Genomic DNA, 14,241 nt, shown 5'->3' on the forward strand with positions numbered 1-14,241 from the left:
CGAAAACTAGTGAACGCAAGCAGCATTTTTTAATTTGGAAATTACTTTTGTTTTTTTTATGGAAGTGTGAAATGCACATTTGGAAAACAATAGTGTGCCTAGCATGTAGAAAGACTGCATAAAACGCAAAGGAAGGGCACACAAATTACATGATATTTGTGTGGTAGTCCAACAAATATCTGTCTTTTTGAAACAACTACTAATAAATAATAATGCAACAAAGAGGTTTTTGAAGTTCTTAATATAATCGTGAAGGTATATGTTATTCCATCTGTTTATAGAGAGGAAATAATTGGGCCAAAAAATATTGGTAAAAATTCAGAGGTTTATAAATATCCCCGCTAGTAGCTCTCCACTGTTGGCCTCCACTACAAGTAGCTCTAGCTAACGTAAAAGGTTGGAGACCCTTGTTCTAGAGCAAGGGAGGCTTTTGACGGGCAATGTTACAGTAACAAATATGAACCGTTGATCAGAAATGGGGAACCTTCCGTTTTGTGAAGTTGATTTGGCTAGCATACGGAGCTGACATGCGAAGCACAGCTGGAGGAATTACAACCGCATATTACAGAACCCCAATGAATCAAGTGTCGAGTAATTTTAAATAAACATACGCACACCTCCCCCTTCACAAACACACACTCACTCAGATTCACTTACCTGAAACTCCTGCATGCACAAACAAAAACTTTTTCCTATGGAGGCTGCACAATGTGGGGAGGCTTTGTTACAGAACAGAACAGTGGGGAGAATTGGACACAATGCCAATAGGGCATGGGAGCACAAAAGATGAAGGAAATAAATAGTGACTACCTGCAGCTCCTCTTTCCGGGGTCTGCTCAGAACCCCTACTTGACAGCTGTTCAGTCTCAAGGAGTAGCATTCTTGAAATGACAGCAGAATTTGCTCAGCCATTATGGATTGATAACTTAATTCTTATAGATTTACATGAACAGGGCAGCAAATGGAAGTCAGATTACTTTGTCTAGTATTTGTTTATGCCGTAAGCATACAAATAGAGACCATAATGAAAGCAAAATAAATAGGACAATTCTTTCCAGAACAAAGGAGGATGGCCATCGCTGTCCCAAGCAGCCAGGAAACTAAGTACTCCCTGTCGCGCAACATTCAGCAAATCTTTCACCAACTTCAACTGCTCCACTGACCCTTACAAAATGGACACTGCTGTCAGTTTTCTCCAGGATGCATGCATTATGCGTGATGGAGCAGCTAACTACCAGGGCACTTCTCTTGTATGCATCTTCTATAGTTGGTAGCAAGCAAGCAAGCAAAGATCACTCCAGCCAAATCTGCAAAGGGTTTTGTATACATATATATAAAAAAAGAAATGATTTGACCCAAGTAATAGGAAAAGCAATACTAACAAAGATCCACACTCACCCCCACCCAAATGATGGGACAACATTTATGCATTAAAACATACATACGACTTCAAATTAGGTAATGGCTTCAACTTTGTATAGGCAGCTTGTTTAATAAAAGTCAACTTACCTACAATATTACGCTCTTTTATTGATGCAGATGGATCTTTTGAGGTTTTATAGTACAGCTTGCAGCAATTATTGCAGAGTTTTTTTTCAATACTTAAGACATTTCCATCTTTGCTGTCAACTTCTGAATGTTGTGGTTCAAATTCACCTGAACCTGAATTTTCTTCCGAACACTCATTCGAAGTCCCTGTGGCGTAATCATCCTCAGCAACTTCTGACACAAGGGACTCCTCGAGCTTTCTTTGCCAGTTTACTACATCAGTGACATACTCAGTGTTTGCATTCTCCGTCTGGTAAAAGGCAACGCTTCCACAAACCGGATTGGCGATGTGTTCTGAATGGGTCGATAAAACAGTGCTGCAATGCGTGGGCTTTTCGACAACAGACTCCAAATTATTCAAATTGATTTCCAAGGTGCGCACAGTGGCATCAGTAGCATTTGATTGATCTTTAGAGAAGCTTGAAGACTGTCCTACTGCACTGTATGTTTTTTGCTTAACCTTGGGTATACTTTCATTGATGAACAGTTCTTGGTTACTTTTGACCAGTGTTTTGTACCTGTAGGGGTAAAATAGAGTGTTCAACCGTTTCAAAGAACTCCATATGGACATACAGTAGGAGCAGTTCACATCTCCCACTTATTAACCTACCCACAGAGCGGTATGCAGGAAATGACACCTGTACCACAGCATTTAAGAAACATCTTTTTATTACGCTTCGTACAGACCTCAATTTAAAAGTCACAACTTTGTGTAGCATGTTTCACAAACCAAACGATTGGCGTCATACAGGTAAACAGTTAGTAGATGCTCTGGATTACGCTGCTGAATAATTCCAGTCTGGATTGGTCATTGAGTTCCACAAGAACAGTTTTTCAAAAATTATTTTCCTCTTCAAATGTTACATTAAGCTAGGTTTATGTTAGAAGATATTCCAAAATCTATTAATTGTAGAACATGTATTGTTTCCGCTCTCCTTCCACCATTATGAACATGTTTGCGTCTCAAAAACAGCTTCACATCCCAGCACTACAAAAGTTACACTTAACTCACTGGAGTTATCACTTTACTCTTGGTTCATTGCTCAGCATGGTCAGAATAGTGAGCAATCCGTTGGCTCAATGTGACAACGCAGGGCACAACATTCTGTATAGAAGATTTTTGTTCAAGCCAAGAAACAAGAGTAGCATGCATACCACACCCTTAAGCCCGCAGATATATCCCTCCACCTGCAATTTCACCAGGCCAAGATACAACACAATCTATGGCCTTGGAATGAGCATGGCATAGTTAACAACACTTACGGACAGTAAACGTTCAGAAATGTAGTGCCAAATAAACGTTGCAGGTAAGATTCACTTGCTAGTCTAGACTCCACAATTGCCCTAAAAAATCATTTGAAATACTCCATATTAAATCGGTATATAAACTTTATTTGAACAGAAGTTTACAGAAGTTATAAGGCATAGATGAAAGGTTAACTAGTACATCTTGAGCCACACATCAGTTTGGTAACTGTGCAAAATTATAGGTTAGTCTTATTGTCACCAATATTAAACCCTCTTGAAGGAGGGTGGGTCATAGGAAGGGTAAGGGGCTGGGAAGGGCTAGGGTAAGAAGTGGTCTGACAAAGTTGATTACTCAGGATATATTTTTTTCTACAAAGGTTACCAAGCCTTCTATAGGGGGACCCTTTTCCCATCACACTGTGGTCTGCCAGTGCTCCTCACTCTGTGGCAAATAAGGTTCGTTAAAACAAGATCTGTCAATTGTTTACAGAAATTAGGAACATCCTCAATACAGCCCGATTCCATAGGATCCGGGTCATAAGGCTGCAAATGGAACATGTTGATTCTGGAGAAATCACCGTGAACCACTGCAGAACTGCTAGAAATGGAGCCCACCAAATGCTCCAATCCCCAATCCCTTATCCACAAAAAGAAAACCTTTCGCCCACTATTCATAAGTGTCACCGACTTTATTGCGTCCCATTCTACTCCGCCAATGTCCTAGTGCACACTGTCTCCTCATTTGATCTACTGTGCAAAGTCTGGCTTTCCAGTTATGATAATAATTTAATTGAGGTGCCAGAGCACCATCAGATACTTACCTTGCACTCTCGAGTTCCTTTTCCAAATATGTACACCACACATTGTTTTCCTCAATGTTTGAAAGAAAGATACAATATTTCCTAAGAAGATACATCATGGTTTTCAATTGTCTGGAGAACATGTTCACTGGACCATTAGTATGGCACCCTGAGGTCTTCAGTTTAAAACTCAAGCCAATTAAAAAGAAAAAAGAAAAAATGAAAATCACACACACGCACACAAACACATCCAATTTCACAAAAATAGTGATAAGAGAACGTTCTCTAAATAGAGGCCAACCGAAGAGATGAAGAAAGAAGAAAACAGCATTTATATGCAGGGGGTCCAGTTTGACTACTTTCAGTTTAATCATTACAATTCCCAATGAATTCTCAACTGTAGGTACTTTGTGTCAATACTAGTAAAGGGATGTCAATACTAGAAAAGGGATGATAGGGTATCGACCCCCTCTCCCGAACCACACAAGCCGAATATATCGACCCTCCCACCGTGGTTGGCACGGGCGTCTGAATATTAACATAGAGAAAGAACCACGTGGCAGTCAATGGGGGGGTGGTGGGGAAACGGAGTTAGGGAAAGGGTGTGGACCGACAAAGGGAAGGTGGGGAAGAAAAAAACATACATATTTATGCATCTAGCACATATGCTTACTACTGAAAAGTCTATACTCCTAATCCTGACCTCCACACTTGTTACTGCCTTTTCCTACATCACTCCTACGTAACTACATAAATAAACAACATAATGGAAGATGGCGTGCACATAACAAAAGAAGATGACTTGTCAACATACAGACATAACAACAACATGGGCCCACATTCCAGTCATGAAGGTAGCAGCAAGATGTATGGAACAGACAAGGGAGCTTTCCCTATGATGAAGAAACATGACACATGGCCCATTGGGCTAGCAAAGCGACATAAAGCATCGTTTCTATGTGAAGAGGCTCTGAAACACCTACAGGTGCACGAGCTATTTAGACTTTTGACACCTAAACTACTGTGAGACACGTCCTAGATGTCCTGGGTTAACCAACTTATAACCTGCACCCCTTGTAAGGATACCAGTCTTAGCTTGAAAGATTAGGCATTTCCCCCAGACGAGGATTAACCAACAGAAACTCAAAGCGCCCTGCGCCAACCAATGAAACAAAATGCTGAAGCACTTATCTGTGTGTCCGGGTGACTCGGAAGATCACCCGAACTTCGTAGAATGACGCTGTGGTATCACTGTGCCCCCTGCTGCTCACCGCTGCGACCCGGACAGGCAGCATAGTCAGTGTTATGAGCGCAGACCGCCTGGATTCTCGCTGCCCACCACCGCGGCCCGGACATTACCGTCTGCATACCAGCCAGCCTCCTCGTGTGTTCCATCTGCAAAACGCTGTGCACGGGTGCTGATAATTAACGATTGTACAGCATGGGCGGCCGACGATTTAGTAGCCTCTTAATGACATGCAGCTGGCTCGCGGCGCAAGTCTACTGGAACTACAACACGCCCCACAGCCTGCTGGCAAGTGTAGTTCCATCTCATTTCTTTTCATACAGACGCTGTGGCTTGCCCAAACCCTATTCCTGACACTGAGTCATTCTGAACGCTACCAAGGGCTATTCTCCTGATCCTTTTATGCAGCTCTCAATCAAATGTCACTCGATTGAAAGAAATTATCTAATTTCCACTCCTGAATTGGACAGCAGGTTTTCTATATAGTACATCTATTCAAATGGAGAACTGGTTAGCTACTTTTTTTTTTTTTAATAAAAGGAGTGATTTTGCACTGATAAGTATTAACAAATGTCACCATTACGGTAACAGACTATTAGCTGAAACAACAATTTAGTTAACATGTGAATGAGTGAATAGTAGGGATATGAAGTCTCATTAAGTCAGACAAAATGGCAAACAAATGAAAGAAAAAATTAAAACTTAGAAACACAGATGAAGTTAAATTGTGGGGAGCGGAATCCAACTGTTCACATTAATCAGGGAAAGAAACCAAAAGTGCATTCTCATTACATGTGCTTGAAAGGTACAAATTGGAGATTCTGGTATCTGGAAGTACAACCATACAGACCATATGCTTCAAATGTCGACAGGTACTGGGAGATGAACCCACACTATCAGAGAAAGTAATGATCCTCTAGTCTTGTTCAATCTCAATCTTTAATTCTCCCAAAACAGGACAATCTTGAAAAACACAAAGGAGCAGCTTTGAATGCTCATGCAATTCTCCCACTCCAAGTCACACACCAGAAGGAATTAGATATTTTAGTTTAGTTTTCAAACGAAATAAATGCAAAATAAATAGGACACCTTTCAGCGAGGCTCGATTTGAATTTAAAGAAAATCAACCACATCTTGCAGGCATTGAAAAGTCTGTAGTGGTGACCTACTGAACTAGTTATTACAATCATATCATTATGCACTATACATAAAAGCATACTGTCACAAATGACACATAAATATTCAGAGACTCCGTACAGTTCAAGGGTCTTTATGGATGGCTTCCCTGAGTTAATAGGCCAGAGAGAAGCACTGCGGTGCCCAACCTCTTCAGGTTAAGCGGGAGGGGCGGGAAGGCGAGGCGCGTGGAGAGAAGTGGCGACTGCAGGGAGGCAAAATACCGGGGCGAGCCCTGGCAGCTCCAAGGTTTATCAGAATGCAGGCTTATACCATGAGATTCATCCGCATTGAGTATCCTGATTGACTGTGGCGCCTGCCCCAGGGTGCTAATTAAGGTTTATTTGGGGCACCCACAGCCGTCCCTTTCTTGTGTCCTGTGGAATCTGTTCCCTAACCTAGGCGTCCGTATCCCCATTCCGTGCTATCGAACGGTAACCCCCCTACTGTCTATGTGCTTGTCTTACACTTGCGATGTCTCCCTAAATGCCAGCTGTCTAACCTCCCTCGGGGACTTCCCAGCTGCCCCCACTCTATCCAGTTTTAAGTATTCTAATGTGAGTCAGCTAGTGCCCCTCACTGTGATTCAACTTTTTCATCAACAACCACCTCTGCCCTTCTACTCTTACTACCGTACCCCTTCCAACTTACTTCCACCCCCTTTAGTCCATCTTTCACTCCTACTTCTCACCTGCACCCTGCTCCTCCCAATCCACTGCTCTACTTCCCGTCTTCACTTCAAATCTCCTCCTTTTGCAACTACCACTCTCCTACTGCCACTACTACCTTGATCCTGCTACCATTATCCTCCCACCTCTACTACTACTACTCCTCCTCCTCCTCCTCCTCCTCCTCCTCCTCCTCCCACTACTACTCGACCCACTCTACAATGTACCCTTCTTTCCCTCACACAGCCACTTCACAAACACTCCTTACACTAAAAACAAAACACCTATCTTCACTCATTTCACAGTTACACTCATTCACACAGTAATACCCTTGCACCCACAAAGCTAATAACTCACCTTCTGCACACAACGCCTGCAGAATCTGCCACTCCCATCTGCTGGTTTCTTGGTCCTCCAACTCAACTGACCTCACCTGAATTACCCACAAATTAAACGTCCTGCTCTTGCTTTTCATACCGCCATGTCTTCTGCCATTGGTCTTTCCCTGGCCAATCTGGCCCTTGTATGTTAGTGCAGATGTTAAAAGTAGGGGATTAAACCATGCCCACTTTCTCAGTGCGGAAGAATGGAGGCCCAGGACGGCAAATGTTCAAGTCTGTGATTCAGGGATCTGTGCCTCAGGCCCCAAAGGTGAGTCTTGTTATTGGTGGTGGTGGTCTTTTACTCCTTTATTTTGTTACTGGTGGCCTAGGGCTTTGGATGTAAAGGCTTGGTTATTGCAGCAGATGTTCGGCTCAGGGCAAAGAGCACCCATTAAACCTTGATAAAACTTTGTTAACCAATCATTGCTTCACTAATTACCAGCAACAGGACTCCCCTTCATGATTTGAAAAAGATTAAATAAGTTTGAGCTAAAATTACCTCAACAGCATCAAGCCACACCCGATAAACAGGAGTTACCACTGGGGAAGGATATATAGCAAATCACAAATTTAGCTTCTGATGATACAAAGTAGGCCTCTAAGCAGATCCACAAGCCACAGAAATATATATAGTATAGGGAATGGCATATATATGTATGTGTTATGGCAAATAGAACAGCCCTCTGTAGCTACAGTCTCAAAGCTAGTGCTTAAGAACGGTACCTGGTGCGCACATCTCTTTTTTAAATAACTTGAATTCTTTCCCTGCCCCCAGCATCTACCCCCCCCTCCCTGTACTCCTCTGCACCCACCCCCATTGGCCCCTTATAAAACCAAACCACAGACACACTTTGCTATCACTTGGCTCCTCTGGTCCTTTGTGTGAGATGTTAAGCTATTCCATGCTTTTCTCTGCACTTTTTGTAATGTGATTCAGAGTTGGTGTGGAGGAATGAATGGCCTGTGATGATAGGCATACTTCTACCTGCTGCCACAGAGATCAACATATTAATATGCTATAAAAAGTTGCGGAATCATTTGAATGTTTGGTATTGCACATGTTTTGTTTACATATGAAATAGACATTCATTTTCAAAAATGACATGACAGCAAACATAAGGCAGACAGGCAGGACGCCACAGGGTAATCCTGGAACGATGCATTTCGCACTTCCCTGAGCGCTTGGTCACATAAGGGGAACACAGGCTGCAATTTTAATAAAAAAGCAGGCATAGTCCTACCACTGTTTCAACCACCTACAAAATTTGATACCATGTACACGGACCGTGGCGGCCATCTTACAAGGTGTCAGGTATAGATACTGTTAATGGAACATAAACTGGTCAAGGAGAAATAAGGCAAGATACGGCTCACAGATAAGAGCAACGTAGTAAACCCAAAGTGGGAAAAACATGACCTAAGGAGAGGTTACTAAAAATACCATAGAAATGTACAAAAAAAGTCTGTCAATTGTGGCCAGTCACGGCTTATCACAATAAAAATAGATAGCAATGTTGTTAAACAAAAGGCCCTGCGAAAAGTAGAGGACCCACAATATAGTGCGTAGACAGCACTATAATGCATGTAATGCAAGCAAAAAAGCGTTAAATTGCCCAAAATAAAGCACATATTAGCTAAAATACAAAAGTAAATGCATAATACACAGAGATAAAGAACATTAAATGTCACTGAGCATAAAGTGCTAATGCAGATGTAAACGCATGGACATAAAGTGCAGGTGCAAGTGCTTTAATACAATCACAGGGAAAGTACAAATACAGCCATTGATGATAATAAAGTTCAAATGCATTTGTAATTACAAGTCCCCAAATTAACAAGGTATAGAAGAAGGGAAGGCATACAGTACTACTAGACATAAAGTGCTTAAACAGATATATCAATGGAACTATTCTGTAAATGTAGCCACATAAGCGTAAAGTGCAAATGCAAATGTAAGATTGTAGCAGCAACACAAACACATGCACAACAGTAATGCATAATAAAGTGCAAGTGCATTAATGTACAATAATCTCCCAGTCTGCAATTCAAAAGACTTGAGAATAAAGTGCAAGTGCAAATATGGCTAGTCAGTCGTATCCCAGAAAACATGTTTAATGATATAACGAGAATCCTAACGTTGTCTGATGCCAAAAAAAACGGCAAAGCAGAGACGAGTGGTAAATAGGGCCAAAATGTTAGAATACTGAAACAAAAGTGAAACAGTTAACAGTGTTCCCCAGATGTGAAAAGAAAAAATCAGGAGACAGACAAGCAGATACGATTTTCAAAAGGTTTATTTTTCCCTCCAATTTGAAAAGGTCTAATATTTCTCTAAATCTGTGATATTATCCTACTCTAAACAAAGGAAGGAACCAAGGGGTAATCATCTGTGTATCAAGATGGTAAAACGTAAATGAAGTCCTCTGTCCTACTTTCTCTTCCTGCTTCCCAAAAGAAAATATAAAAAATCAACCAAGACGGACTTTTGGGCCTTGACCAAAGGAAATGGAGGGCTGCTGGCTTCTGGCCCCCATCCTTCGGTCTCTTCACCCATGTTTAAAGTCCAAAACGCATAGTTCGTGTATGGCTGGAGCACCGTCTCTAGGTTCCAACTGGGTTCCTCTGGTTCTCCTTAAAACGTGTGCATCTCAGTCCTTCTCTCTTGGGGCTCATTTCCCACTCTGGGATCCCCCGTTCTTTCACCCAAATTAGGCTTCCCGGTCTCATTTCCCCACTTTGGGGCTTCTTGTAGTTTCTTCCAATCCCCCACCCCCTCTGGGGCTTCTTGGTATTTACCCACACCATGGCTTCTCTGTTCTTTTCCCATCTCTGGGTTCCTTTCAGCTTCTTTCCCCACTCTGGGGTTATTCCATTTCTCCCCCACATCAGAGTTTCCTTTGATTACTCTCCCCACTCTGGGGCTTCTCACTTTCTTAACCACATTGGCGCTGCTCCCTTTTCTCTCCCCACACTGGAGCTTCTCTGCCTTCGGTTCATCTCCCCACTGAGGGCTCTCGGTTTCTCCCCCACTTCTTGGGGTTTCTCTCGCCACTATGGAGCTTCTCCATCTTGCTCCCCCCTTCAGGGGTGTTCGGTCTCGGTCTACTCTGGGGCCCTTCGCCTTCATACTCCCCACTCTGTGGTATGCTTCCCCTTTCACCACTCTGGGTTCTTTTCCCTCCTTCTGCCCACTCTGAGGTTCTCCCAGTTTCTCTCCACTCTAGGGCTCTTTCCTCTGGCCTTGACGCCCACCTACCAACACCACATTCCTGTATCTGACAACCAGTGCTGGTGTGGTAGGTTGGGGGTGGTGGTTCCTCCGGGATGCCTCTGCACGCTGAGGTACTTCGTTCTCGCTCAAGCTGCAATACCCCATGGCTCTGCTTTCTCGCCTACCAGGAGGCATTGCACTCTCCTAGTGCAGACCTCAAGGTGAGATACCACATCTGGCGTGCTCTCTCTAAGAGCATCTACCCTCTTAACGTGAGCCGAGGCAGAATTAAAATCTGCGTGCTGCATGGATACTCCTTCCTGATTGGTTCCTCACCTGACGTAACTTCAGCAGCCTAGTTTTTCCATTGTTCTGCTGTTTTCCCTGTAGATGATTAAATGATGTTTGGTTCCAAGTCGAGCCAACCATTGTAGAAGGGTTCCCACACATTTTATTTCCCGCATCCACCGTGAAGGCGGTAGGTGGTGACTTTGGGGTTTCCCTGTCCTCTAAGGAGGGGGGGGGAAGAGAGTCACCTCCAGAGGGACCCTGCTTACCCTCTCCCCTAAAGGTTGTTTAACATAGCGGGCTCACCTCCCTAATCTCAAAAGGGGTGGATCCCCATTGGGGGAGAGTGGACCAACTCCTTGGATTCGTCACAATATATACACACACAACATACATATACAAAACACACATATACATTGCGCTAGCACATGACAATGTTTTCATGGATGGCTTCATAATTAAAAAAAATATGTTTTGATCGTGTTTTGAAAAGCTTTTTACATGGGGTTCTCTCATAGGGAAAAACACCTTTTCAGACCAAATAAAAAAAATCTCACAATGGCTGGCTTCTCTGTAAGATTTTTGGCATGTACCTAGATATCAGCAAAAATTGGTGGATTGAAAAAACAATTTGAAAATAGACATGGTCAATTTGGAGCCGTTAACGATCGAAGGCTTTTCTATAGATCACGCATGCACCAAAAGAATTTGCATCTTTTATATGAAATGTACGCATACAAGTAGAAGAAGTACATTTTGTACATGTACGCTACTATACAAACGAAAACTCAAAACAGGATGTCAGTTTTCATATGACATAATAGATGTAAATTGCATGCATGTACGAAATGTACGACTTGCAGGCCTTTTATACATACCAAAATCGGACATCAAACTTAGACCTCTTTAATGTGAGCTTTGATACTTATAGCAGGTGTAAAATACGTAAGCAGAATTAATGTACATCTTGTATAGATGTGTAGGAGATGGACATTCCGTATATGTACACTAATATATGCATGAAAATGCACATTGTCTGGACGGACTTTAATGTCAGTTTTCAGGAGATTTACAGTTAATACATATACGTAATTTACAACTCTTAAACGCCTCATATATATATATATAAAAGCTCAAACCCCTCTATAATGTGAGTTTCAATATCTACATGACCTGTGCATTTCACGACTGTATACCAAACTCATCAGTCTGGCTTTAGAGCGGCCAGAGACACGGAAACTGCTCTCCTCAACATCCGGGAAGATATGCTCTCCAACCTGGACTCTAACATCCCATCCCTTCTGTCCTCATACTACTCAATCTCTCTTCGCCTACGACACGATCAACCATACCATCCTGCTCAACCATCTCCGTGACAACCTCGGTATCACTGATCAGGCTCTGGCCTGGCTGACCTCTTTCCTCTCTGATCGACCCTCCCAGGTCCAACTTGGGTCCTTCCTTTCATCCATCTCCATTTCTACCTGCAGTGTTCCCCAGGGGTCTAACCTCTCACCCTGGCTTTTCAACCAATACCTGGCAATTCTCGACCACTGCATTGCCATTTTCTGCTCCAATTTTCAGTGCTATGCTGATGACAACTCATTTTCAGGTTTCCCTCTGCCACCTCTTCTCCTTCTCTCATCTCCGATTGTCTATCTGCCATTCAAGATTGGTGTGCTGCCAATGATCTCTGCCTGAATGCCAGCAAGACGGAGATCCTCCTTCACCCTCCTTTCCCGTCACTCTTTGGCCAGCCTCCCTTGGCACTCCTCCTACCCCCACCTGAGAGGCTAAGAACCTCTGGGTCATCTTTGACTCCACGCTTTCCTTCTCTGCCCACATCTCCGAGGTCTCTAAAAATTCAAGCTTCCTACTGCACCTCCACAGAGGTATTCTGCCTTTCCTTTCCTTCCACCAGAAGCTTACAGTCTCTCGAGCCCTGGTTCTCTCTAGGTTGGATTATTGCAACAGCCTCTTTCTAATTCTACCTGCTTCTACTCTCCTCCCTTTGCAACTTATCCAGAACAGGACTGCAAGACTTGTCCTTGGCCTCAAGCCCTGAGATCATATCTCTCCAGCCCTGAAATTCCTCGACTGGCTCCCTGTGGCTGCAAGGATTAATTTCAAGACCCTTTGCATTGTCCACAAAGCTTTCTGAGGCCTGGGTCCAAAATACCTTCAGCTGTCCCTCCGTCAATACCTTCCCTCCCAAGCTCTTTGCTCCTCCACCTCCAACTCCGACTCCCTCAGCGTCAGTCAAACGAGCTTGGGGTAGATCTCTGTCTTCGGCTGGGGCCTCCCTCAGGAACAGCCTCCCTGCCACTCTGAAACTTGAGGAGAACCATCTCCGGTTCCGGAAGCACCTCAAGATCTTCCTCTTTTGCTTCTGCCTTCGCTCCTCTTCTCCCCTGCTGATCTGCTCTGTCTCGACATCGTGCACCTGGTTTCCCTCTGACTTTCGGGCCCAGGTACCAGCTCACCCTGCTACCCACCTGCACTGCTTCCTGGCAATCCCTTGAACTGGGGTCTGTATCTGTAACCCTACAGCCCCCCCTTTTTCTGCACTTAGACATACCCTGTCTGTTGCCTTAAACCTATCACTTACCACTTGTTGGTTGCACTACCACTGTTTGTTGCTTTTTATTATTTATTTTTATTTCTTTGCTCAGAACTTTCCACTTTCTCCCCAACTCTCATGCACTTTCCCCTTTCCCTCTCTCATGCACTTGTGCGTTCTCATTGTCACTGGGCCTAGTAAGATCGTTGTTTTGTTCTCCCTTGTTCCCCTCCCTTGCCGCGTCGCTCTCTGAAACACTTGTGTACAAGCGTGATACAAATAAAATATCAATCAAACAGTCACACGCTACTTACACACCATGCAATCCCATGCCAGACACCAACGATACACATACTTACAACACATGCTCAGAATCAATGAAGCTTTTCTATACGAACTGTACACGCAGGGTGCAAAATTTGCACTCGCAAATGGTGAGTGAAAATTGCACTTGGGCGACTAAAATTTTAGAGGCCATGGGGCCTCTTTAAATAACACTGCCATCCCTAATGGGATGTTTTTAGAGTTTTGAAACCGTTCATTTTGAAGTTAAACTTCGACTGAAGATTTCCTGACCAAACAAGAAATACTTTTATGCAGATCCGGTTATGTCATTTGGTGCAGAGTTATTTTGATTGTGGTTTTCAGGCTTTAAACGAAAATGACAGTAATGCAAATCTCCATATCAGTCTCCCCTTTACTCCCAAACACCATTGGAGTTGCGGGCACGATCACCCCAGCTCAGACCTCAGCAATATTGGTAATCCTGTATAGATAAAGAAAACCATGGCCTGGTTTTCATAGTGAGGCCTAACCTCATTGCCTTGCTAATTTAGTGACAGGGACTTTTTATTAGCCCCATTTCCCTTCCCTTCCTCCCATCCCACAAAGAAGCAAGTGCTAGATGTTAAGCCCTTAAGGGCTTGATGATAATTACTATGTACCCGCCATATGGTCCACATTCAAAAAGAATGACTCTCTTCATCACAAATATGTGAAACAAGCTTTGCAAACACATCACTAAAGAAAGATTCCACATGCAGGAGGCTGTGATTGCAGCAAGCGCCGAGAGGTAAACAATTTTACCAATTGGGTTCAGGTCCCCGAAATCCA

At 43.3% G+C, this 14,241-nt stretch overlaps 1 protein-coding gene across 1 annotated transcript in view; it reads right to left on the reverse strand.

The window, feature by feature from the left end:
• The window catches only part of LOC138488651 (uncharacterized), a 488,897-nt gene that overhangs the window by 342,113 nt on the left and 132,543 nt on the right, over positions 1 to 14,241 (reverse strand). The window contains exon 2 of the mRNA XM_069615813.1: positions 1,510 to 2,066. Within this exon, the coding sequence (XP_069471914.1) occupies positions 1,510 to 2,066 (557 nt within the window). The remainder of the gene's footprint in view (positions 1 to 1,509; positions 2,067 to 14,241) is intronic.

This window comes from Ambystoma mexicanum, chromosome 9 (assembly GCF_040938575.1).
Source record: "Ambystoma mexicanum isolate Mex_15411 chromosome 9, UKY_AmexF1_1, whole genome shotgun sequence".
Classification (NCBI taxonomy): domain Eukaryota; kingdom Metazoa; phylum Chordata; class Amphibia; order Caudata; family Ambystomatidae; genus Ambystoma; species Ambystoma mexicanum.